At 43.2% G+C, this 24,929-nt stretch overlaps 1 protein-coding gene across 5 annotated transcripts; it reads right to left on the minus strand.

The window, feature by feature from the left end:
- Positions 1-1,248: 1,248 nt before the first annotated feature.
- LOC112573156 lies at positions 1,249-24,929 on the minus strand. Of its 5 annotated transcripts, none has more exons than XM_025253258.1 (9): positions 24,719-24,929; positions 12,120-12,286; positions 8,291-8,466; positions 7,929-8,023; positions 7,132-7,395; positions 6,153-6,459; positions 5,803-5,956; positions 4,715-5,302; positions 1,249-3,437 (listed from the first exon to the last, which is right to left on the minus strand). In XM_025253258.1, exons 2-9 carry the CDS (start codon positions 12,192-12,194, stop codon positions 2,802-2,804), a joined length of 2,295 nt encoding a protein of 764 aa, XP_025109043.1. In that variant the 5' UTR covers positions 12,195-12,286; positions 24,719-24,929; the 3' UTR covers positions 1,249-2,801. The 5 variants fall into 5 exon arrangements, with proteins under 5 accessions (XP_025109043.1, XP_025109044.1, XP_025109046.1 ...); XM_025253259.1 differs by lacking the exon at positions 24,719-24,929 and adding an exon at positions 12,424-12,520; XM_025253261.1 differs by lacking the exon at positions 24,719-24,929 and having other exon boundaries at positions 7,132-7,397; positions 7,930-8,023; positions 12,120-12,258.

Raw genomic sequence — 24,929 nt, forward strand, 5'->3', positions numbered from 1 at the left:
AGTAGATTTCCTTTTACTGTTTATATTTGACAACAACGGGACTAGAATATTAATGCAAATATATACAAAATATTCGTAATCTAGTACTCAATATAACATGGACACTGCTTTATAATAATGCACAAAGAATCAATATTATCAAGTTATAAATAAGGCAGTTTTTATGTGTGACACACACACAGAGGAATTTTCCGATCCAGAATGAGCTGCTGTCCTCAGCCAGTTCCGAAAAGGACATCAAGAGGACAGCGCAAATCGGAACAAATATCTTGATTCATCCGAAGCAGACATGTTGAACCAGGACCAGTAGTTGATGATGTCTCCTGTCGTCTGTCATATCTGTTTCGCTACACTGACAGCACTTGTTAATTAGTGGCTTGACTAAGTTTTGAGTCAAATTATTAGATACTTCCAAGATCAAAGAAGAGCTGCGGAATGCCAGAGAGAGAGAGATTGAGCTTGAGGACAAAAGAGTTGCAAATTCAAGGACAAAAGAAACACTAAAGAAAAGAAAGAACAGATTAGCTAACGACAGATAGGGCATCATCGGGTACCCATACCAGCATTTTTTAAAGCAATGTAAAATCCGCGCGCAGGACACACACACACACAGAGATAGAGTAAATACAGCAAGGCATGGAAGAAAACAAAAGAAGAAAAGAAAATAAAATTGGGTAGGGAGAAAGCTATGTGGCATGGCAGATCTCGGTGTGAAACTCGCTAGGTTATGCGTGTTGCAACACTCCCCCTCTCCCCAGCAGCAGTGGGTTTCCAAGCTAGGAGAGAGCCACGGCGACGTGAGAAGGTTGCGTTCAGCCTTATTCGACCGTTCCTTAGACACGCTGAACCACTTACATTTCAGGGAGAGGTAATTCCGGTATCTATGAAATCTGTTTCCAGGTCTCAGAGAAAAAAAGACGAACGACGAGACGGAAAGCAAGTAAATACGGGCGCAAGAGTACAAACACACACACACCCTCCACACTCATGCCTGCTTAGACATGTAGAAAAGAGTAACAAACAAGATGAGTAGAGAGAGAGAGAGCAAGAGAAAGAATTGGTAGAAAGCCAGGTAGCCTCTGTCAATTGTTGAGTTGAGAGACACTAAGGTTACTACCTTCATGACGCACTTTGCCGGACAGTGAATCATTGTCATGCAACTTGCTCTGCACAATGCACGTGTCCCCCGCACAACGGACATACACACGCAACACATACACAACATACACATACAACGACACGTAAAACTATTAAATCAATTCCATTCTTGTTTTCGCATTCTCATATACAGTTCCATAGCACAAGATCATTCTTAGTTCAGAAGTCATTTCTAGATATTCTATAAGCACATCAAATTTGGAATACGCCGTGAAAGTCAAATCAAATTAAAAAGTTATCAGCCTCTTCTGCAGGTATTGCGATTCACACACATGTATCTAAATCATTTCCAAAAGGCAAACTAAACACACAAGTAAACACACAAATAACTCGTTGTGCAGTCTAATCAAAGACAGTATAACACACAATCAACTGTCTATTTGTAAAGATAGGACTTGCAGTTCTTACATCTAGCAATGTTGCTATGTACACTATCATACAGCAATGTGCAAAGAATGGCACACCGAAGCGTATAAAAGATGTGTATTTGAACAATAAAATAAATCACACATGTAACAAAACCATCCCCTGTTCGTCGTATTGACATGGCAGCAACATACAGATGTACTGCTTTCTCTATCTCTTTGACTCATTCGCTCACTCGTTCGCTCGCACGTACGCACGAACACAGATTTAACGTACGGATCACAATGTTTATTACCACAACAAGCGTAACATAATTATAAAACCTCGTATAAAATATATAAAAGTTGCCACTTTTGTCATCCACACTAGTCATTAAGTTTTCTTGTTCTCAAAATATTATCTTCATTGGAATTCTATCTGTGGAAGGTTGTGTGTGTGTGTGAGCGCGCGTTTGTGTTAGGGGCGAGTAGAGCTCAATATCATAGAACACTAAACATCCTCGTACATAATTATGTAAAGTATGTTTTGCAAAGCATCAAAAACATTGAGGAAAAAAGACCTCGAAAATCTTGTCTATAAAAATGTACAATAGTACAGTCTGAAGCAAGACATAGCAGCAAGTCATTTTGTATGTCCTCAAAACTGCTTTTTAAAAATTGGTTGCAAGGACAGGCTGCAGTCGTATACTTTCTATCTAAGAAGTAAGAGTTTGGCAAATCTGTCGCCAGATCATTTGTAGTTATAGTTATGTTGCAGATTGCTATTTTTTTTTCTCTCTCTCTCCTTCTGCTCAAATTTCTCCCTCCTCGTCTTTTTTCTTCAAGGTTTAAGAACAAAGCGCTCTCAGTGACGCAGCATTTCCGCAGCAGTGAGTAGCGGGCAAGTCGAGAGCTCTCGCCTAAGTTCTTTGTGGTTCACTTACAATGCCTATCTCACATCTCATGGCAGGCATGTCACTACCAGATGTGCACCACGGGAAATACTTTAAAGTGTCCCCTTCAAAAAGTAAGAGGATGAATTAAGAGAATGCACGAATCTGTGATTAAAAAATCGTCTCGTCATTATACAGATACCTTTAATGAGATCTCAGCTGGAGTACGGCTATAATTTGAGCTCACAACTTGAGTACAACTGTTGACATCTTTGTCGACGTCATCAGTAATACTAATTGATAAAAAGCATGAAACACGTTCATCTCGCCCACATTGTTAGTTACATTTGTGTTCGTTTGGCGATTCCCACGTAAGGAGCAAGCAACTCCAGCGCCTGTCGGAGTTTTAAGCTTGCTCTTGGTCCAGGAGGGCGCCGGCGAGGAGATCAGCGATGTGATCGATGTGCTGGTTGCGTACTGACCGTTCCCTCCGCTCCGCGAAGCTCAGCCCTCGTTCGTCTTTGCCCGGAGTTCGGCCATCCATGGACAGTGGGGTGGGGGACTCACGGTCGGACAGGTTATCGGCCGTGGGGATGCTGATGGCCATGGCGCTGGAGGGCGGCGGGTAAAGGTCAGAGAAGGGGGTCAGGAGGTTGGCTCCCATCCTCTCCGAAGGTGTTTCGTTGGCCTCCGGAGAAGGGGGATGCGGGGGCTCCATCAGCTCCTGGCCGGTCTGCGGCGGAAGGACTCGAGGGCTGGGGAGACCCATGGTGCTAGAATCCGCCAGTCGGTCCTGTGACAGGTTTCTGCGGGCTGCAGGTGCGCGGGGCACGGTAGCGTCACCGCCGTACATGGCAAACTGGGAGTAAAGGGAGCGAACTCCGTTGGTTGCGGAAGAGTTAGGGTTCCTGATGGGCTGCGCGATCTGAATGTACTCGGTTTCGCCTGGCAAGGAGCCGATGTTGATGCTGCTGACGCTGCCGCCTAGGCCCAGGCCAGCACGATGGAGAGGCGCCGTCCTCCCAATTGTAAAGCTTTTACTCTGCACAGTACACACAAATTAACATCTGAACAGTTCATAGGTCACGTCACGTCTGTCTGTCTCTTCATTCCTACCTATATAATACTGTCTGCTAGCGAGCTAATTTCTAACCAAACAAATCTTAATTTGCACGCTGGACCTATTGGCATGCTTCATGTTTTGCAAAAATTCTCATCTAGACGGCCAAGAACAAAATATACACAACTTTGTAAAGGGATGATGTCCTGATTGAAATGCTAACTCTGGAAGTGGTGTAATAAGTAGATTGGTACAATTATGGTTGTCTATTATGGGATTGTGTACTGCACACGATTACAGAGGGGCAAATTATTGATATTTCATTTTATATCCGGTTTTAAAAAATAATAAATCACTGTACAGGCAAGAGTACAATATACATGTTGGAAGGGGGAAATTTTATGTTTAGTATGTGTGCTACCAGTAAATATGCAGATATCTTGGGACCGCATATGCACTAGACACACTAAACACTCAGGTTCCTGAGAGCTTGTCCACAGAAGGTGCCTTTCCCCAGTTCCGACAGCCAATCAACGTCCAGGAAGCGAGTCCTCGAGAAAGCCTCTCATGTTCATTATTTCTTCTTGTCGCCCCAAACGCCCTGTTTAGCCCCTGCGGCTCCAAATCAGCGGCTCTTAGCTGATAGGAGCGTTGCCATGGACACAACATTTGCGTGGTAATGCGTTCGCTTTCAGGAGGCAAAATGTCTTTCAAGTGGACGCAAGACTGCGCTCCCCTGATATGGTAGAAAAATGATCAGCGAGCGCAAAGCTTCGTAGCGGGTGAAATTATTCCCTCCCGTGGTCAGACAGGGAACCGCGCTTACGTCCCTTATATTGCAGCCTATCACGGCACCAAACCCAAGGATGTTGAAAAGTCTACAAGGGTTCATTTTTTAAATTACTGGGTTGAGCTACAATGTATTTTTCTAAATATGAGTAGTATTCGCGTTACAACCTGCAAAACATCAGCATGCACACAAAGGTGCGAACACTGACGCATGAATATCCTCGTAAACGCCGAAACGCCGAAATAATAAACGTTTCCCACTGACTGAAACACCGATAGCGTATCCAGCTACACTCCTGATTCTGGGTGAGTGACCTTTCCGTGTGTGTGGTGATCTTTAAAGGTTAATATCTCGAATGGGATAGAGTCCACAATTCGAGGTGAAAAAGCAATTTGTTCTGAGCTCTGTCAGGTCATCCGACGAAAATTGCATCGTCGATGACTGAATGGTGACAAGAGTTCTGTCTTACCTGTACCTTGGCGCTGCCGGTTTTGTGCCTGACTTCTGACCCGTGGCTGTGAGAAAGGCTGAAGTTGAGGGTGTCGCTGTTCCACGTGACGTGGGCATGGCTAGGAGAGACCGAGCGTCCCGGGAGGTGGGACCGGCTACTTGCCACATCTCCACCCACGTGACCGGCAACTTCCGTTGTTTGTCTCGCCGACCTGGCGTGGCCAGTCCTGCCTGCTGAATCCTGCTTATTTTTCGACCGTCTAGCGGAGCTGGACAGCGAGACCTCCCCTTTCCTCGCCGGAGCCTTGGTGTTCGATTCCCCCGAGTTGGCGCCGAGGTTTGAAGGAGATTTGTCTAAGCGGTGCTGAATGACGTCATCAACAGACAGACTGCTGAGGTGAAGCTCGTCCTCCGGCGACAGACGATCGACAGTGATGGCCTTCACCTTGTTGTTGTTGGCATCGAACCTATTGTCGTGTCGCGTGTGACCCAGGGGGCGCTGCTTGACGCGATAGCCACCGCTAGAGGTCGCTGACGCCAGCCTCGGCCGCGGACAGTCGATGGTGAGAAGCTTCTGGAAGAATACCGGATGTGTCTCGAAGAGATTCTTGAAACAGACGTGAAGGTAACTATAGTTAGAGCTGCCACGTGTGTCAAAAGAGTTAGTGTGTTATACGAAATTAATAAACGATCATTTGGAAAAAAAACCCCCAATAATCTCAGAACTCACTGCTATTTCACATGGGGGCTTTACGTGAGCACAAAAATAACTACGTCGTAAGAACTGGCCTATTCTCATGCGATTTAAATAGTAAAGTCTTACTTTCACGCTTATCTCAACTAATTAATCAAGTAACGATCTCAGCTGCTATTTCAGTCGTTAAATTAATAACGACTTTAATCAGACGATTTTTTTAAAATTAGTGGTTTCAAGTGCGTGCACGTATAAGGACGTAACTTTACAGTTCTGTACTACCCGTTTGCCAGACTGACTGACTGACTGGTTTAGTGGCGTGACTAATGTGACTGATGTGACTGACTGACGGGCGATCTGTTTAATCTGCTTTCTTGTTGAAGGTATGAGGAGTCGAATAAAATGGTCTCTACCTCTCTGTCGTTGTCTCTTGGAGTAACTCTAGGACTGAGAACTTTGACCTCTGGGCGGCCGATCTGGTCTCCCCAGCTGAGAGGGATCTCCGGAATCGCTGGTTTCTGCTTCTTCTCGCGACCCTCCTGCACATTCTTGTCTAATGGGTAGAACCTGTAGCACAGACACAGTATTTTATATTTGGAGCACTACTCTGTTTATCAATATAGGTTTTACTCTGTTTATCAATAAAGAGTTTTTGTTAAATCCAAAGGTAGTTAAAGTTTCTGAAAAATCTCATCGATCCAAATAGAACCTCAACGAGCTACGATTACAAACAAAGAATGCACATAAACTCCGAGGGACATACACCAGCTCCCCAAAGTCGAAGTCAGCGAGTGTCGTCTGGTCCTCGCCGTTTGTCAGCGCGGGGTTGTGTGGATCCTCTTTCTCGTCTTGCTCCTCCTGTTCTTTCTCCCCATCATCGCCTAATTTCTCATTTCCTTTGTCTTGATCGTCTTCCCCCTCGTCCTTGGTCCACTTCTTAACTTTCAAGTCGTGGCTCAAGATGTGACCATTGACCCCAATGCGTATGCGGTCACCTTTCTGCAGCTGCATGGCAATACGACTGCCGACGGAACCATGGACGTTGTAATAGTTGTCTGCAGTGTTGGCACCTGCACCGAATGATTGACAGGGTGCCATGTGAGCAGGTCGAGAAGGAAGTGTACTATGAGTAGGTCCAGACAGATGTGCAATGACAAGCAGCCGAAAAAAAAAGGGAAGGCGAAAGACGCAACTAAAAGTAAAGTCAAGTATTAGAACTTTTGGATACTTTATGAGTACTGTACTTAAATATCGTTATATTAACTTGAACTCAAATGTAAGTAGGATGCCAGTAGAATAACAGTCACAAGCACAGGAAGTAATACAATGGAAGAAGGGAGAATATACTAACAGAGGCAATAACACACACAGTTTTATGGAGGAATTATGGCGAAAGAGACTATGTACCGGAAGAAGTGGCGATAGGACAAAGATTGACAGAGGCGCGTTCTCGTTGAGAAAGAAATGCTACTGCGAAGAATACTGATAATGCTGTGTTTGAGCTTCCTGTGTGTGCTATGGAGAAGAAGACGAGAAGAGACTAACAGTGTACAGTACGAACAAATGGGACAGCGGAATGTTAGACATAGACCTCATGGTTGTCATGATGATTCGCCTTTCCACCACTGATAGAGACCGTGGCGTTACTGGGGATGATGACAATGGAGTTAAATGTTAATGTAGGATGAAGGCCTAGATACAAAGAGGAAATTTAGAAACGGGATGGAGCACTAAGACCTCACTGGTGAAAGCGTCGATGACGCCCTCTGACTCCTCGCCCTGACCACCGCTGAACGTCAGCCAGGCGTCCGGCGAAGGTGTGACGTCCTCCTGGGCTGACTGACCACGCACGAAGAGACCCTGGTTGAGACTGTTGTTCTCCGGACGCCAGTGTGCGTGAATTTGATGGGTCAACTGGTTTTGAAAGCGCCGTGTCTCCAGCAGATCCCTGTCCACGGACAGGACCATGAAAGAGTCGGTGGCAGGCTTAACGTTCTTCAGACGATCTGCAGACAATGGCAATATAACGCGATGAATGTATACACCCTTGTTGTCGAAATAAAAATTATATTTTATTGTTTTAACCACCACTCTTCTTTTGGATTTGTTCGCTGAAGGTCAGCTACGTAAAGGCGATCCTTAAGATCGCTCTTAACCACACGAATATCGTGGAGCATTTGAGCAAGTTCAGCAAAGTTGTGTGTAAAAATATCAGGAATCCAACTGTTTTAGGACAAAGTATAAGGATTTTGAAACTTTGGTTAACATACTGAGTTAAATCTAATACAGTTGATACATTGTCCTATTATAAATGACATTTAACCATAAGGGAAAAAGATATAAGTATATTTAACCAAAACTCATTGCAAAATACGTGGCTATATTTGACATGGCGGTGTTACATGACGGTACGGTATTAACATTTGCAAAACATAACAACATACGTCCAGTAAAGAATGTTCTTGTTGTCACTAGGGATGAGTGGACGGAGGAAGAGTGATACACGAGCATGAAAATTGGCTCTACACAGGGTCCATACCTTTTTTGGCATGATGGGCAGGGCGGCCGCTGCCATTCGAGACAAGGCCCAGGCCTTTACGGGAGCTCCGTGTAGGAGGTGCAGAGGTCGTACCTCTGTTAAACAGAATCAGAAACACAGATATACACATCCAGACATAAATCGCAGATCTTCATTGTACAGGGGTGGCCCTTTCAACACAAGACACGCCAATGTGCAGATGTAGGCCTTAATTTTTAAAACATCATAACCCTTAAGCACTTCTCTGTTTATAGAAGCAGCTATTGTTTTGATCTCTATATCCCGCATTCCAAGCTTTCTCTCTGTGTGTGTAGGTGATAATCTGTCACGCGGGACAGACAGGCCTGTTACGCAAGTCTGACCTGCTCTTCTGGAAGATGTTGTGGATGAGCCTCTGCTGTTCTGTGATGATGTCTGCCGTGGACAAGGGCCTGTAGGTGCGTGTACCCGACACATCAATGTTTACCGTTCGGCACGACAAGACCGGCTGTGGAGGCGTGTACTGGTACCGGGTCTCAAGCTCCCCCAGAGGGCGCTTCTGAAAACACATCACATCCATCAGTAACTAAATAGGTAATCAACAGGTCTGCTTCTGGAAGTGACAAGAGCCTGCTCGGTGTCTCGTTTACAAATAAGTGTACCGTCTCTCACGATATAGTACAACCACTACGTCAACATATAGTAAATCATCGCCAACAAAAAGTACATCACAACGTAGTAAGACATTACCAACATGTCACAATATATCACCAACAAACTACTAGTCTCCCTACAATCGCATTACTGAGGTGCTTGTCAAATGTCGAGCGTATGTCAACCATAACTGCACTTTAACAGGTGGGTCAATGTCACAGCAGTTCCTGGAGGAGGCAGGGCAATGTTACCTTTCTTCTCACTCTCCCCCTGGAAAATACACAGAAGTACCTAGGCCGGGAAGGTGCACATTGTCTTGGTGAAGCAGCCATGAAAACAGGAAAACGCCTTATCAGTCTGCAAGCTAAACGAGATTGCTCTGTCACCGAAATATTCACATCGGCAGATGAAGATATCGATACCAATTTAAAGGTCTGAATGGGTGCATTTTCTCCCTCTTGGCTTCGTCGCTGATTGCACGCTGATGCGGACTGGGAAGGTTTTCATTTTTTACAAGCAGTGAATGGCAAGTTAAGCAGAATGGCTAATGGTCAGTGAGCTCACTAAGATGCTTGGCTGATGGAGATATGGCTGCCAGGTCACAGGTGTGCTTTCATACATAAGTCATGAAGCTGGCTTCTTACAGCACGCAATGTCTGTCAGACTATCGCCAGTGAGGTTTGCAGCCACCGTCAGCACGCAATGAGAGGCTAATACAATCCATTCCTCCTGAACTTTGAGTTTTGTCAACTCTCCTTCCTTCCACAACCCCCCTCTCTTTCTCCCTACTCTCTGTGATGAGAGAAAAACACCAAAGTTCTTTTCTCACAAAGTCACGGTTATATGCTTTATCTACTCATTTAAACTGGTAGATTTTCCGTCTATTCATTCTCTATCAAGATTTTGATAGAATTCTCCAACGATCCAGCTAAAAATAAGCACAGCGGATTAAGACTCTGTAAGAAATCACTTTACAGCGAATGATCGTAGATAGCAAAAATCATTGCTTGTTCATGTGCAATTATAAACAGTCTCCAGACACTGAATGTGCACCATAAAACTTGAAACTTCTCAACAGATGGGGCAATATCAATTAACGGCTTACTTTGACAGAGAAGTAAACAAACTCTTGTCAAGTCCTTAATTACAAATCAATAAATTTTAAAACTCTGTGCCTGTGAGACGTTTGGCGTGCAGCAAGAGCAATGGGTGCGCTATGAAAACATCTCGAAAGTTGGACGAGATCTGGTGAGACCGTCCACTTCTTCACATGTCATCTCAAAGGTGGGTCTACTTTTTAAAATGCACTGTGGAGTACGGCTCACATCTTGTCCTTGGTTCCCGGGACCCTGATGATCCTACATAACATAGCTTCCTTTGGCGGAGTAGACACCTCTATCCACACCACTTACTGAGAACTAACTAGTCTTAGTCGTAAACTTTCACACTCATCGAGCACGAACAAGTAGTCCAACATCTCGTAATGTTTCTCTCTCACAAAGAACTAACATGTACTATCATAGGCCGTAATCTTTCACCCTCAGGGCAATACTCATATCTCTCTCTTCATTTCCTTCCTCAGCCCTCCACAAGGGCCCAGATTAACGGCTGGGCCAACAGGGGACGCGAGGGTGAGATGCATTGCAACACAGGTATCGAACCTGGTGTTCCAACCACTTGCCCACTCACTACCTCAGATAACTACTAGCAACTTCGATATAAGTTCCTCTTCCTTCTACTGGTTTTGAAGAGGGATGAGTCAGACTCTTCAAACCCAAAGCAAAAACCTGCTTCCAGTTCAGATGATTTTACGCAATTCTATTTTATTAACAACCAACTTATTTACGTTTCATGTTTGCTTTCACGCAATTTTCTGACTTTTTCATGGCGGCATGTTAACAGGCAAATCTCTTTGATGACGATTTGTTTTCCAGATTGATGATAAACTGCAGTTTACGCATTCTCTTGTAACTGTTTGTATTGAGGAAACCAAAAAAAAAAAAATAAGAAAAAAAAAAAAATAAGAAAAAAGAAAAGAAAACAGGGAAAGAGTGAGAAACGAGTCACGTAATCATAATCGTCACGCGCGCCCTCGTTGCGGATTTTGTCACCCGACACCTACGACAGCGAGAAGCGAAAGCGCACAACGACGACAACACCTGAACATGAAACTCATACACACACAGAACTGAGGGCTCGGTACGGAGGAGAGTTTCCCCTGGCGGGTCAAATGCCGCTCACCCCGACAAACCCCCGGTCTGATCCCGTTAAAGACCAGTAACCGTTTGCTGCTGGAATGACGTGCAATCGATAGGCGCGACGTGTTTATTGGCAAGTCTGGTGACTGAAAGAGATTAATATGTTCTAAGCCCCTTTCAAACTTCTCATCTGCACCGCTTATCGCGGCGGGTTTTTTCTTTCATAAATCAATGACGATGAAAGACTGTGGCTAGTGTAATTCGCAAGCTTAATCGTCGCTGTTATTACGATTTAGCCCGTATTTTTCCCGGAGTGGGGCTCAAGAACAGGTTTTGGCAGCACTTTACGTCAGGTGTGCAAGCAGGTAATGGGACGAGCAAGCAGCGTGAACAGTTGGATGTGTGCCATGGTTCTCGCCATGCATAACGCATAATTCGGTTTGCGGAGCATTCAAAACAAATTGTTCTGGGGAAATAAAACTGAAATCTTTGGCAAAAGAAATTTTAAGCCTGCTGTCCCTTTGTCGAGATATAAAGCTAAGTAGCCTTTGTCCCACCCGCTCTTCACTGCGCATCAGAGGTCAGTTCTTTGATCGGATCCAAACTAACATCGGGGAGGGGGAATATCCCCGTGTGTTATGGCAGGGTAGGCTGAGGACATTTAGTGCAAACAATTTTATGGTCAGGTTCTCATAAAAGAGTCATTCAAACAACGTACCGTTTCGTCTCTTTTGTTATTTTACACCTGTTGCTGGGAGTGGCTAATGTTTCTGTTGTCTGCCATGAAGAGCGGCACACAACACTTCGCGCTCCGCTACCCCACACAGTTACAGCTGTGACAATTAATCCTGAACGTCTGCGGCACTAACCCTGACGACGACAGTTAGTCCATCACGTAGTGGCCAAACGTCGACTTTAAATAAAAGGGTTCAAGTATTTGCTCCAAGACTACTCTGATCAGTCTCACACCTGAATTTTGTGGAAGAGCCATGATGCACGTTGATCACCAGTCTTTGGTCACTCAGCTACAAATTCTTTTTTCTACAGTCACACCCTTCCGTTTTCTACCATCACACAATATACACTTTTAAGTGTTTAACAGTCACATTGCTACATACTTTGGTGTGCTTTGCGATAACTTTGCCGCACACCTTTCAGTTTTGACCTTTGCTTTGTCGACCCGAGGGGAGCTCGCTCTCTGTATGTGTGGCTGCCTACGTTCACCTGCTGTAAGTCTCATGTTTGTTATTAGACACACGCTTACATGCTCCACTTGGAGGTCAGTCAGCGAATCTTGGGCATCATCATCTGGAAGTGTCACAGGGTCACACACCTTTTTCTAGGCTGTACATTGACTTACCTTTGCGTGTTTTCGGAGCACGGCATTGGCGTGCAGGTCAGAGTACTCCAGGGCCATGAGGCAGCGAGTTGCCATGGCGGCTTGGTGAACAGTGAACACTCTTCCTGCAGTTCATGTCATGTCGATGCAGAGGTGGAACGTGACCTCATTTTAAAGACTGCTTCAACCTGAGGAACACAGAAAAAAAATAACGAAAGATGATCATACAGATAGCATGAAAACATTTTAAAAACTTATTAAAAACGCCTAAATGGTTGTAATAAGGTTAAAGTTTTAGATCAAAACATTTTAGAAACATTTTAACCTCTATCCCTGCGCGTCATAAGCCCGCTGATGACGTAATTTTTTAAAACACGTCAGAATTTGATTCGCGGGTAGTCGCCTCTCTGTATGGAATGTTAGAACCACTCTATACCTCCGCGGTGCAGATACTGATAATCCTCACAAAAAACATGTTTAAAGACTTTGTTATATTGTCTTATCGCTAGGTTTGATATTTTAAAATCATTGCGGTTTATAAATCATCTATGCTACGTAACTAAATATTTGCTTTTCTTCTTGTGGATGCACGTACTCCCATGATTCCACGCGGCGCGACATTTTCTCTGCTGCTGTACGTGTCTGTGCGAAAAAACAAGGTTGTAATCTTTTGTCTTTGTTTACCACACACTGCAGGTTCTATATACAGTGCTCTAGTACAACACGGATTTAATGTATGCTTATTATGTGTGATTCGTCAAGGTTAGGGTTAGACATACCTTGTCTCTCGCAAGAGTTTGTGAGTGATCATGTGAAGCAGCCGGAGAACAGGAAGACGAGGCGGGGGTGAGAGGAGGAGGAGGAGAAGAAAAGAAACGCATTTTTTGAAGGTGAAAGGAGGCAATCCTTCCGTTACCTCGGATTCTAACATAAGATTGCAAACAAGACTAGTACAGTGATACCTCGGTTCTCGAACATAATTCGTTCCGGGAGGACGGTCGAGAACCAAATTGTTCGAGAACCGAAGCAATGAAACCCATAGGAAATAATGGAAACTGGATTAATTCGTTCAAAGCCCCAGAAAATGCCTATTTACTGGCCTAATTTGTATATAATATGTAGAAAAACATGAGTTTCAACAAGAAATAAGAAATAAAAGTGTATTTATTAAAACAAAACAAAAAATAAAATGTACAGTACAGTACAGTACAGTAAATTGTGTTGCATTTACTGTACTGTACCAAACTTTATGGCAGGAGGGAATGAATGTGGAGGGAGGAGGGAAGGGGGATGGTTATTGTTTTGAAGGGGAGTCCTCTTCAATAAAAACAGAGGGTAACTGCTCTTCGGGTGTTTCTGTTCTCTGTATCTTTTGCTGAGGAGAATCAGAATCTTGCTCTGCAGTTGCTTGTCTGATTTCTTTACGGAAGAATTTGTCGATTGTTTGCTGTTTTTTTTCTCCTTTGCAAAATTTTGCGGAAAGTGGACATAACATTGTCATTAAAAATGTTAACTGCTCTATTTGCTACCACTTTATCAGGGTGATGTTGTTCAACAAAATTTGCGATTTCTGCCCATTTTGCACACATTTCATGACTCTCTCTCTCTGCACTCACACTGATGACGCAAGCAAGGCGCGCTGGGTAGAATGAACGCCATTCGGCTCAACTCGGCTCATCTCGGACGTTCGGATGTTCGAGTTCCAAATATTTGTTCGGATTCCAAGACAAAATTTTCTCGAATTTCCTGGTCGAATACCGATTTGGTCGAAAGTCGAGGCGTTCGAGAACCGAGGTATCACTGTATTATGTGAGGCGAGAGACCAGCAAAACCGCTGTCTGTTGCAAGAAAACAATTATGATCGACAAATAAAAGCCATCCAACATAAACTACAGACTCTACAGTTTCCAACCGAGGCTCCCACCCCCAAACACTACCCAACATAAAATTCGAGGGTGGCGGGAGGGATAACATACAAGATGTTCCCTTTTGAACTGTGGGCACAAACTATCGGAAACATAGGTTTAGGCCATTTTCACACAGCTCTTACATTTTTTAAAAAGACCATTCATTCTTATATTCTTTTCATTGTACTTGAAAAAAAAAACTCTTTCCCTATCTCCATCCAAACCCCTCCTTTCTTTGTCTCTGAGCTCACGATTGAGCAATTATTAGACGTCACTGATTGCGCAATGCCGTCTGCTATCGCAGTCGCTGGCCAGAACGCCTGACGTCAGAGGTGTAGGAGATATTACTCACGATGCTACATCCCATCCTCACGTCTCGATAACCCTCCCAACGGCACGGAAACAGTCGGCTCAGGAGAGAGACAGCTTAGTCATTGCACCATCGCCAGCAACCGCCCACCCGGTGCAGCTGTGACTACACGCCAGGAGCTGCATGAGAGGGTGGGAGGTAAACACGTCAGCTGCACACATCCTCATGCCTGTAGGTATCGTGAATCATACTGGACGTCTACCGTGCAGAAGGGGTAGAAGGCCTCCAGGAGAAAAAAGGGAGTTTTTATTTTGTGTGTGTGAGAGAGAAAGAAATAGCGACAGGGAGAAGTTGATGGTGTGTGTGTGGGGGGGAGGGTAGGTGGGGTGGTGGTGGGGGTTGACGGCAAAAAGCAGCGTTCAGAGATATGAGGGAGAAAACGAGGGGAGAAAAAAAGTTGGGAAACCGGAAGTCACGCTCTATCAAACCGCAGCATCCACACGTTTGCCAGATAGCGTGCAAACAACAGCCTTGACACACAAAGACTCTTCTCTTGAAATAACAAAACATATGGTATGACCTGGGACGGGAAAATCTCAGGTGTCTGGGGTTGTGAACGACTTATCAAACAGTTTGTATTAACCACAACTGACGTCATTTCCCCAGGCAGCTCGCGCTGGGGTGGAGGTAAAATTAGGCTTAAAGTTCGTACTCAGCAAAACACACATTATTTATTATACGTATATACACTTTTTAACTAGTTTCTTACAAAATTATTGGCGAAGTTTTAATTAGTTTTTGTTAGTAAAGAACACCTAGACTGACATAAATAACCATTCTGAAGTCACGGAAGGTCGCAGCCAATGCAAAAAGTTCAGCCAAATGTTAATTAGTCTCTGCAGAATCAGCGAGCCGACAGTCGTGAAATGAGGTCTCGAACCCTGAAAAATGCAGGAGAATAGGAGGAGGTAATTGGTTTTTTCTCGACCCAGCAACTGTATCACGGGAAAGCAGCCGGCCCTGGATATATGTGTCACATGTAGAGAAAAAAAACAGCACGCCTGATAGAGGTCGGAACCCATGACCTCCCGATTCTCATTGTATTAACCAGGCGAACGGAACAGGTTCTGAAAGTTAGTATTTTTGATGATACTAAGCCTCTTCATCTGAAAATATATGTTCAGTCGGGTTGGCCTTTAAACCTCAGCTTCTTAGACCAAGAATGTTTTTTAAGCCCCAAAAATGGAATCTGCGTGAGCAAACGGGCTCATTTCTTAAAGCCATGTTCCACAAAGTTCTTCTCAATCTTTTTTGACTTCATGATCAACTGTTCCAACGTCGAGTTAATGCAAAATATCTCAAGCTTCGTTCCCCTTTATATGTAGCTAGTTTTGTAAACAAACAGATAAAGTAAATAAACAAAGATGATATTTTTAGTTACAGAAAGCTGCGTGTTTTAAATTCAGGGTTGAAGAATAAAAAGAAAGAACTCTCAATGACGGGATGCGCCGATCAGCGTGTGTCAGACAAAGATGCTCCTACCGTCTCATTAAATGTATTTTAAAAAAAACTCATCCCTTTACTGCCTAAAAAAAAAAACAAAAACAAAAAAAACAAATACAAAAACCAGGTGGAAACCGAGCTCCATGTTTGCTATGTCTGTGCGCTTGTTGCAGACAGAACTCCGCAATGACTACACAGACACAGAAGGCAGTTGTTATGGGTTGGCATCTGGTATTGGGCGTTGGCGATGACTAAGTCTCAGGTAAGTCTTTCCCTGTCTGCCTCATCCCCAGCGCCCTGTGAAACATCGACAGCTCCCAGTGACGTGAGCAATAAAAAACACAAAACAAACAAGACGACTGCAGGTTGTGTCTGAGAGCAACAGTGTTTTTTTTTTTCTTCCCGAATTATTATTTGGCTTACTTCACACTTCAAGACAGTCTCTCGTGGGTTTGATTAGTTTAATTTATTTGTCATTTCTTCTCACCTTTCTTCTGCTTCTTTCACCTCCTCACCACCTCCCCCACCCACCACCCGACTATCACTCCTCTCTCTCTCCTCTTTGATGCCACAGGCCAAGGACTGCTGTTCAAAGCACGTTCTTCACCTGCGCTCTGCTGATGCCAGCTGCCGGCATGACGTGTCTTTCCCCCGACTCTGTTTGCTCTCTTCGATGTTCGACTTTCCCCCAGGGACCACAACGTACCAAAATATCCCTTTTCTTGACCAACAGGTTTAGTTATTTTTCTTTTTATTTAAATAATACGTATTGATTTAATGTATATTCAGCAACGACTAATGGAACACAGCAACAACAACAAAAATAAGGATGAATTGATGGACACGTTTAAAATACAGTATATACAAGCAAGAAAAGAGAACTCAGAGCGTTGCTACGCATGCTATAGGGGGAGACGTGGAGGTGTGAGTAGAAAGATTGAGATGCGACTTGAGGTAATTCACTTCCATCGAGGCTCTCTTGTGTCTCTTCCTCCTGCCACATCAAGTAGTAAACAAACAACAAACAGACAATTCTTTTTTCAGCCTGAGACTTTGATCATTGATCTGTATCTGTAGTTAAAATTTTTTAAACAGTTTTGATTATTTCCTGTAAACAAAATTTGCTTTCATGTCACTGGTTAGGTGCGGTTTCTTTATCATTTCCCCTTCTTTCGCAACTAGTTAGTCATTTTAGCAGGAATAACAAGAGAAAAAGAAAACTTTTCTAAGCAAGGAGACGGTCTGATGCATGCGATGAACACATTTTCCGAAGAATACTCGCAAGCAGAAAATATCTCCTCAAACTATTATTCAGAACAGTGATTGCGCAAGTATTTTCTCCGAATCATGTTCTCTAAATAGCACTCCAAAAATACCGTCTCTGAACACCACTCGAAAAACTTCTCACACCCAGGATTGTCTGCTGAATGACGAGTGCAGGGGAAAATAGCCAACCACACGTCAATGATACGTGAAACATTTGTCTCGTAACACCATTTTCCAGCCAGAAACTTTCTGGAGAAGACATGAAACAACTTTCCCACCACCAGACGAAGAGAAGGAGGGTGGGAGGATATGAAAGAGGGAGAGAGAGAGATAGAGAGCTCGCACATATTTTCTGTGTGTGTTTACTCTGTGGAAGTCCTGTACACGTTCTTTGCCTGTTGTGTAGGAGGTTAACATTGCCTAGTTACACTCTTATCATATCTCAGTTGCAGTCGGTTTGCGTTAAACAAACATACCGCACAGAAACACTATAGCCAAGGCTGTTTTTACTTCAGAAGGTACCCGGGTCTCAGCCAGCGGACACCCAGGAATGCTGTCCGGATTTTGCGTCCACTTCTAGGTTAGCATGGTGTCAACCACGTGCAGTGCTATAGCTTTTACAACCATCTCAGATCCCCCAGTGAGTTCACCCACAAAAAAATAAGCCTCAACCAAAGGGCTATATCAAGGATTAAGTGCGATAACGATAAGAGTAGGATATCAGATGCTAATAAAATAAGCTTCTGAAAGCTTGGTACTTTGCTTTGAAGAGGTCCTACCCGACAATCTCTGACAGCTCTTCACATCTCAATGGTGTCAGCCTTTCCGCTGCAACATCACGTGATCACCCTACCCACCTCCGCAAGATGATTTTCACAGTCCGGGCCTCTTCCACCAGCAATAAACTTGCTCATACCCCTTTATCTGCCACCCAGTAGTTGCTTGATGAGGTTTGATAATGCTGACTCGATGGCGGATTCTATCTAGCACGTTTATATAAAAATAAAGGTCTATTAACATAAGAGGTGGAACATGGACACACACACACGAGCTTGCAATGAAAATGGAGAAAGATGTCGATGCTCGCCGATGAGCCTGTGAACACGCAGGTTTCTCTGTCTTTCAGCTCTAGGTTCGAGAAATTAGGGAGGTAGTAAGTACATGCATTAATGTAAGCTTGAACGAATGTAACAGAGTGACCGTTGCTTATTAGAAATGATCAATCATAACAGCCCAAATTTTATTTTCTTCGAGAGAGAAACCCAGAGTAACTACGTGCATAGGTTAATGCTCTGAGAAAGGGCCCCATCACCTACTGAAACATCTCTAACGTTTTTAATAATAATAATAATAATAATAATAATAATAATAATAATAATAATAATAATAATAATAATTTAAAAAAGTCGTCTAGCTAGAAATCACTCACAGCGCGCAATACACACACACATGAGAGGCAAGAGGGTAAAATCTTGGGTAAAGGCATATGGTCCAATTTCGCCATTTTCAATTCAAAGTCCAAAGCTGCATAAATACTTTCTATTTTGCCTGCACCTCCCTTCTTGCTTTTGCATTCTACCTCGAGTCTCATCCTATGGTATGGCTAACCGTGAGAAAGAGGAAAAGATCAGAATCTCAGAACTGCCCTGGGTTAGGGGTCAGCATGCCCCTGGTAATCTTTCTCAAACCCTCCGACTGACGAAAGCTCTCTTGGTGTTGAGTTACTGAGCTGAACTACGGGATGTTCTATGCTATTTTCAAAATGTCTTAATAGCGCGCTTTCGACAAGCATGCACATTTTGTTTTGATGTCTGTGTGCGAACTGCACATGTAATGGTCTGTTGGGAAGCTGGCAAGCACCCAAGTGTGTTACTCCGTAATACTTTCTGGCATCAGGAGCTTTGTGTACTCAGCGGATGTCCTGAAAGTCGACCCGGGCGTGAGATACCTGGAAAAGCGCACATGTGTCAGTCAAAAAGACAGTTGTGGAATATTCTCTGTTTACTCTGCAAAATACCTTCCACCCTCTCCTTGCTTCACTTGTTCATGTAGGAGTTTAAATGTCAACCCGCGTCAAGCGTGAAATCAAGGACTAGTTGCTCAGACATTTAGAATATAATGGGGTGGCATTGTCTCTTTATTTCGGATTGGTCACACGTGGGTTGATTTGAAAATTGAATTTCTATCTGAATGCGGCAGTAACGCCAAAGCTTCGATCAAGATCTCGCTAACGCAGCGTTGCCATAGCAGCAAGCTAACTTTTGTGACGAGGACAGTGAGGTTTGACCTCTGCTCTTTCCAAAACGAGCGAGACCTGTCATGTTGAAGGCTTACAAACGGAGCCACGGTGTTTAGCATTAACATCTTTTAATAATAAAAATCAGTCATCCAAAAGAAATGTTTGAACTTGGGTTCGCCTTTACACGCGGAAGACTAGCCTGAAGGGCTTTTTTGTGCCAGAACTCGTCCGCTGGTCTTTGGCGCTCGTTCAAACGGAAAACATGGAACTGTAACGAAATGCTAACAGTTTATTGATAAATCACGATACAGTGCGGGTATTTACATCGCTTTGGTCAGAATATGGAATTGTTTACCAAAACAGACCAGATTGGAAACACAGTATTTTAGGTTCCAACGCTTCGCGTGTGAACGTGGCTAAAAGTGAATCCTTTTTATTTAAACAAAATATATAGGTTAAATAATTACAATTCGGTTTTTATTTTCATCTCGATGCCCCTTGTTGTTATTTATGTGATATATCACGAACTGAGGAAAGGTCTATAGAACATTCACTGTATTTTTGTGATATGCTGTTGGTGTTGTAATGATGGTATTGCTGGTGAGATGATGACTGTGAAGAGTGTTGCTGATGTTCTTGCCCCGGCATTGACCATGTTAGAAACATAGGATAAGACAGGCGAAGACATCTGAGAATATTTATCGGTCATTTAGCCTTCCACGTCGGGATCATCTGAAAGAACACCAGTGAGTGCAAGTGCACCACAGCGATGCACGTGCAGCTCCTGACCGCCAGAGGGCTGCACGCGACGAACCGAAAACTGGTTTGGCCGTCTGCTGAACCACGCGACCGCAACTGCAAGGAAGCGTGAAACGTGCCTGCCTGCTCCTCTCTCTCACACACACACTCTGTCATGCACCACTCTCAATGTTTGTTTTGTTTTTTTACTTCTTTTGCGACGTGAGCCACGTTATCGCCGTACCTGTGGCGCGCAGATCACCAGACCAGCCGTACCCCCATGCTTGCACCTGTCCAATTCATTACAGAACAAATTCACTGGAGGTGCTTGTTCGAAATCTCCTCCTCTCTCTGGCTACGGCTAAAACTCCGCAGAAACGGGGCCATGTTGTTATCTACCTCAGCAAGTACTTTTTTGAGTGGGGTATGGGTAGGGGTAGGGGTAGGGGTAGGGGAAAAAGGAGAGCAGCCTTGTATTGGCAGGGTGAACCTCTGCCATTTCCAATGTTTAGGGAAACTCTGCACTCTCAAACTCTCTCTCTCTCTCGATCGAGCGCAAGGACTGGTAAAGTGGGGTGCAAATGGGAAAAAACACGCTGGAAGTAAGATAAAAGATAGAGATGAAACACTTTCCTGTAGTTGCAGCTGATGTGGCTGAAGCCAGACTGACGCAAGCCTGCGTGCTCAACTGCAAGTGCCGGGTGCTCCCAGTCTACTCTGACCTTTGTCCACAAGTCCGTACTAGTTTGTAATATGGTACGATGCTCAATTTCCTGTCCACTTGGTGTGGCTACGCATGTTTTACCAACCAACCAACCCACCCAACCCCAAACCAAACCAAACAAACAAACAAACAAACAAACAAACAAACAAACAAACAAACAAACAAACAAACAAACAAACAAACATCCACCAACCCCTCAAAATATGTTTTTTGTTAGCATCCGACTTACATCTTTTACTTCATTCTCGATTATAGGACAAATTATCCATAGGGAAAAATATAATGTGTAGTCGTTTTTAGTTTCATGTCATTTTAGTCTTGGTTTACAATGTCGTATAGCCTTGTGTCGTGACTTTTACGTGTGTTACGGTGTGTTTGTCGAGCTGGTTTGGCAAGAGCCGATCTGCGCGAGAGCAGTCTGTGTCCTTCATGGTCATCTTAATGATATACAGTATAGTCGTCTGCAATATGCTCGATACCGGCAGGTGAAGCTGGCAATACAGACAGATAAAACTGTCTACGCAAAACGATGAATCTAGTAATGCAGACAGATGAAATTACCAATACACGGACAAAACGAAAAACTAATGCTAACAAAAACTGGTCAGACAGGTAGATAACACTTGCAGAAAAAAAGCGGAAAAGGAAGAACGGTTGGCAGGAGATAAGCTACACCAAAAAATCTCGAAAGGCAGAAACAGCTTGTATGTAAGCTGAAGAGGTGTGTTGTAAAAGTTGAGCAGGTGAACCACCACCCACCCCCGCCAAGTTTCCAGGATAGATGCTTGCCGTGTAATAAAATAAGATCCAAGAGGAAGTTCCAAGGTCTAGGCACACTTGAAGATCCCAAGATAGCAAAGCTGTGAGGTTTAGAGGAGCGAATAAAGTAGACACAGTATGTATGCTGCTCGGTGGTAATACTACATAATGCATAAAAGGTAAAATCTTCATATACCTCTAAACCTGCTTGTGCTAGTGCCAATCCTTAGCGAGTAGACTTTGTAACTGCTTCGACAAAACTAGAGCCATCATCTAAAGAACGAACAGAAGAAGTCAAAGCTGTCGCTGTTAACAGGACGACGTGCGAGTATGGAGGATCTACTCTGACCACGGACGTGTGTAGGTGGACTGCTGTCTGTCTACCAAGACCAACACTTATAGCCTCTTGGGAAGTTCTCCGCTGTTAGTCTCGGCGAGCCTAAACAATGAATGTGACTAAGCCGGAAACCTTGTACAAACATGCCTCGTTTTAGTAGTTAATCTGTAATGTGAATAAACCGGAAGCTTTGTACACAACTGCCTCGTTTTAGTAGTTAAATAGATCGTCTGCCAGCAGTCTAGTAATACGAGTTCGTTCATTCCACACAACATTAGTGACGTCAGTAGCAACACATCTGTGGCGCCCAGGCTTTCATCGTCTCCGTCTTCCTAAATATTGCAGTCTAACGCCAGTATCACCCGTTTGGGGTATCTGATAATGCCTTAATAACAGGACACAAACCAGTTTCGACAACGAAATACACAGATAAGAGTAATAGCTATTTCATTCAGAGTTGTGTCGGTAGATAACCACTGTAAGGGTTACTGTGACAATGAAATGTTGCTGTGACAATGTGTCCATGAAAAAGTGGTTTGAAGAGTGTAGATAAATGTAGCTGCACCATGTGAGCTTCGTGTGCATTGAGCTATGCTATCAGCGCGCGTGTGTGTATGTGTGTGCGAGTGAGCGTGCGCGCTCGAGAGAGAGAGAGAGAGAGCAAAAATGTGTTCTTGAAATAACAAAAATAAAAATAACTTGGGTGCCGACAGCACTATAAATTTACAAAATTAAAAATGGGCCCATGCGATAAATGAGAACATACACACAATTTTATTTTGGGGCCAAGCTATTCTGTGGTCAATCTAGAATTAACAAACCACAGTTCAAAATCAAATCTGAAATTTTGTGTAGAACACGTGTTACCGCACCAAGACATGTATACACAGGCTGACAGACCTTGTTCGTGCACTGCGCCGGACAAGTCAGTAATCATTTCTTTAGACCGCACCCACATACACAGTGCCCCTGTCACAGATCATTAACGATCTGAAGACACGCTAATGAGCGACAAAAGCTGAAGGAGGTGGGGATACGGGGCCGGGGACTGTCGCGATTAATGAGCAATGAATTACGGGTTGTAGGGTCGCGTGATTATTACTGTTGCAGAACTAAGGCCACCCCGCGACTAAATAAACTCCCCTGGCAACGAGCAGGGTACAAGCGGAGCAAATACCACTGGCTTCCTTCTACTACACCCTCAGGAAACGTTTGAGCAGACCTTGCGCCCACATACACCGATGTTTTCATGAAGTCGTTTCTTTCTGCTGACTAGCAACGTCAACGATCTTTCAGCCGTTTTTATCCAAGGCCATAAATGAAATTTTCCTGATTTTATTCCTGATCACATCATAGATACAATGAGCTGCAGACCTGAACTGATAATTGTTATTATTGGACTGTGTAACAAGTAAAGCCAAACGGACAATTCTAGTCTTCTGTTGCCTATAACCTCTTTCTTTCCTACAGTTTTTTAAAAATTATGTTTGAGTGCTGTGCTCCTGTGACGCACACACACAGCCTTAGGATAATGCATTACATTTAAAAAATATGGACAGCATTTCTTCCCAGTGTTCTGTCGTCATCGCAAGTACATATGGGCTACATACAGTGTGACTGTTAAAGATTGAACATTTTATACAGTATACACACTAATGTAGATCTCTCTTCAAATGCAATCACTGGTGCTCCCACACATTTAATTTACTAGATGTCATCTACAAGTCCATATGATATATTTGTAAGCATATCAAGGAATTTTACCATTGTAGGTTGGCACTAAACAATACTGTTAATTTAAATGTGTCTAGAAGTAGTTCAAAATGAAGACATATAAACTGTTAATCTATGTGCTAGATTGGGCATTTTCCACTATTGAAGGAATATTTTTCAGTTTATGTATACATTGAAGCCCCACAGTGGAAATATATTAATCGTGTTAAAAGCACCATTTTAGAAAATCTTCCATCTTTCAGGTTCAATTTCTTCCCCAAAAAACATTTGCCGAATGTGTACAGGCAGAGAAGAAAGTAGAAATGCATGTAGTTACAAAGCATTAAAATAGTCTCGATCATTATTAAAAATTAAGAATCTTCGCAGTAAAATGTGTAAGTTGACATTGCACACAATATTGAAGGTTCACATTCTACACAATATTAAAGATTCCAATTTAACAAAAGAATACATTAACATGAAGAATAACTGACTAAAAAAAATAAGAAGAATGGAAAAAGTGGCCAGTGCAATAATATGAATTGTAAAACTGGTGAAGTGGTGAATTAGAGGTGAATGGTGAAAACAATTATGAACCAGTTATGAAAGGGCTTAAGATGCTTATAGTAGTAATAAAAAGGAATTCACATAGCTATAGATAGCTCATATACATATTAAGTTTTTGTTACCATGAAATAAAAACTGATGCATTAGAAAAATATATCCTATGTGGTAGAACATCTTACTTTAAAAAACAAATAAAACCATTTGTGAAAATAATAACTACAATGATCGATTTGTGATCTAACATTACCATGAACTCAATATATTCATCTTTATGAAAGAAATATATAGCCGATGACTGGTATAATTACTTCACCCCCTATAGCTCCAAGTTCAGCCTGTTACAGCTACGTTTCGGAGATTTGTTGTACGCAATATTCATCCCAAAAGTTAATTTCACTTTATTTTGTTTTAAATTATAGTTAGATATTGCACACATCACACATAAAAAGTAAGAAATGTATAAATACGAGTTACGAATGCAAGCACACCTTCCTATATACCAGTGATCAAAGAGTATTCGGATGGGACACGTCGACTGTCTTCAGTTTAAAACTTACCGATTATCGGAGTCACATCCACTATCCACCATTCGCTAGCTCACACATGATAGTAGAGTATGTTGTTAAACGGGTGGTTATAAATGTTTATATTATATCCACGCCTGCACAAAGCAGGTGTCAATACGGCCGGCATATGTGCGACCACCGTTGTCCCTCTCGCGCTTTAACATGACCTCGCTTAGCGTGCCCTGTCGTCAACAACAACAGC

The sequence above is a fragment of the Pomacea canaliculata genome, linkage group LG10, assembly GCF_003073045.1.
Source record: "Pomacea canaliculata isolate SZHN2017 linkage group LG10, ASM307304v1, whole genome shotgun sequence".
In the NCBI taxonomy this organism is placed as follows: Eukaryota; Metazoa; Mollusca; class Gastropoda; order Architaenioglossa; family Ampullariidae; genus Pomacea; species Pomacea canaliculata.

Bases quoted from the DNA above. Each gene is read 5' to 3' on its own strand.
- LOC112573156 (XM_025253257.1), bottom strand. From the start codon at position 8,893: ATGGCTGCTTCACCAAGACAATGTGCACCTTCCCGGCCTAGGTACTTC. The intron at 8,467-8,812 runs GTAACATTGCCC...ATGTGTTTTCAG, and splicing joins GGGGGAGAGTGAGAAGAAAG to AAGCGCCCTCTGGGGGAGCT. The intron at 7,396-7,928 runs GTATGGACCCTG...CATTGTCTGCAG, and splicing joins TGCCCATCATGCCAAAAAAG to ATCGTCTGAAGAACGTTAAG.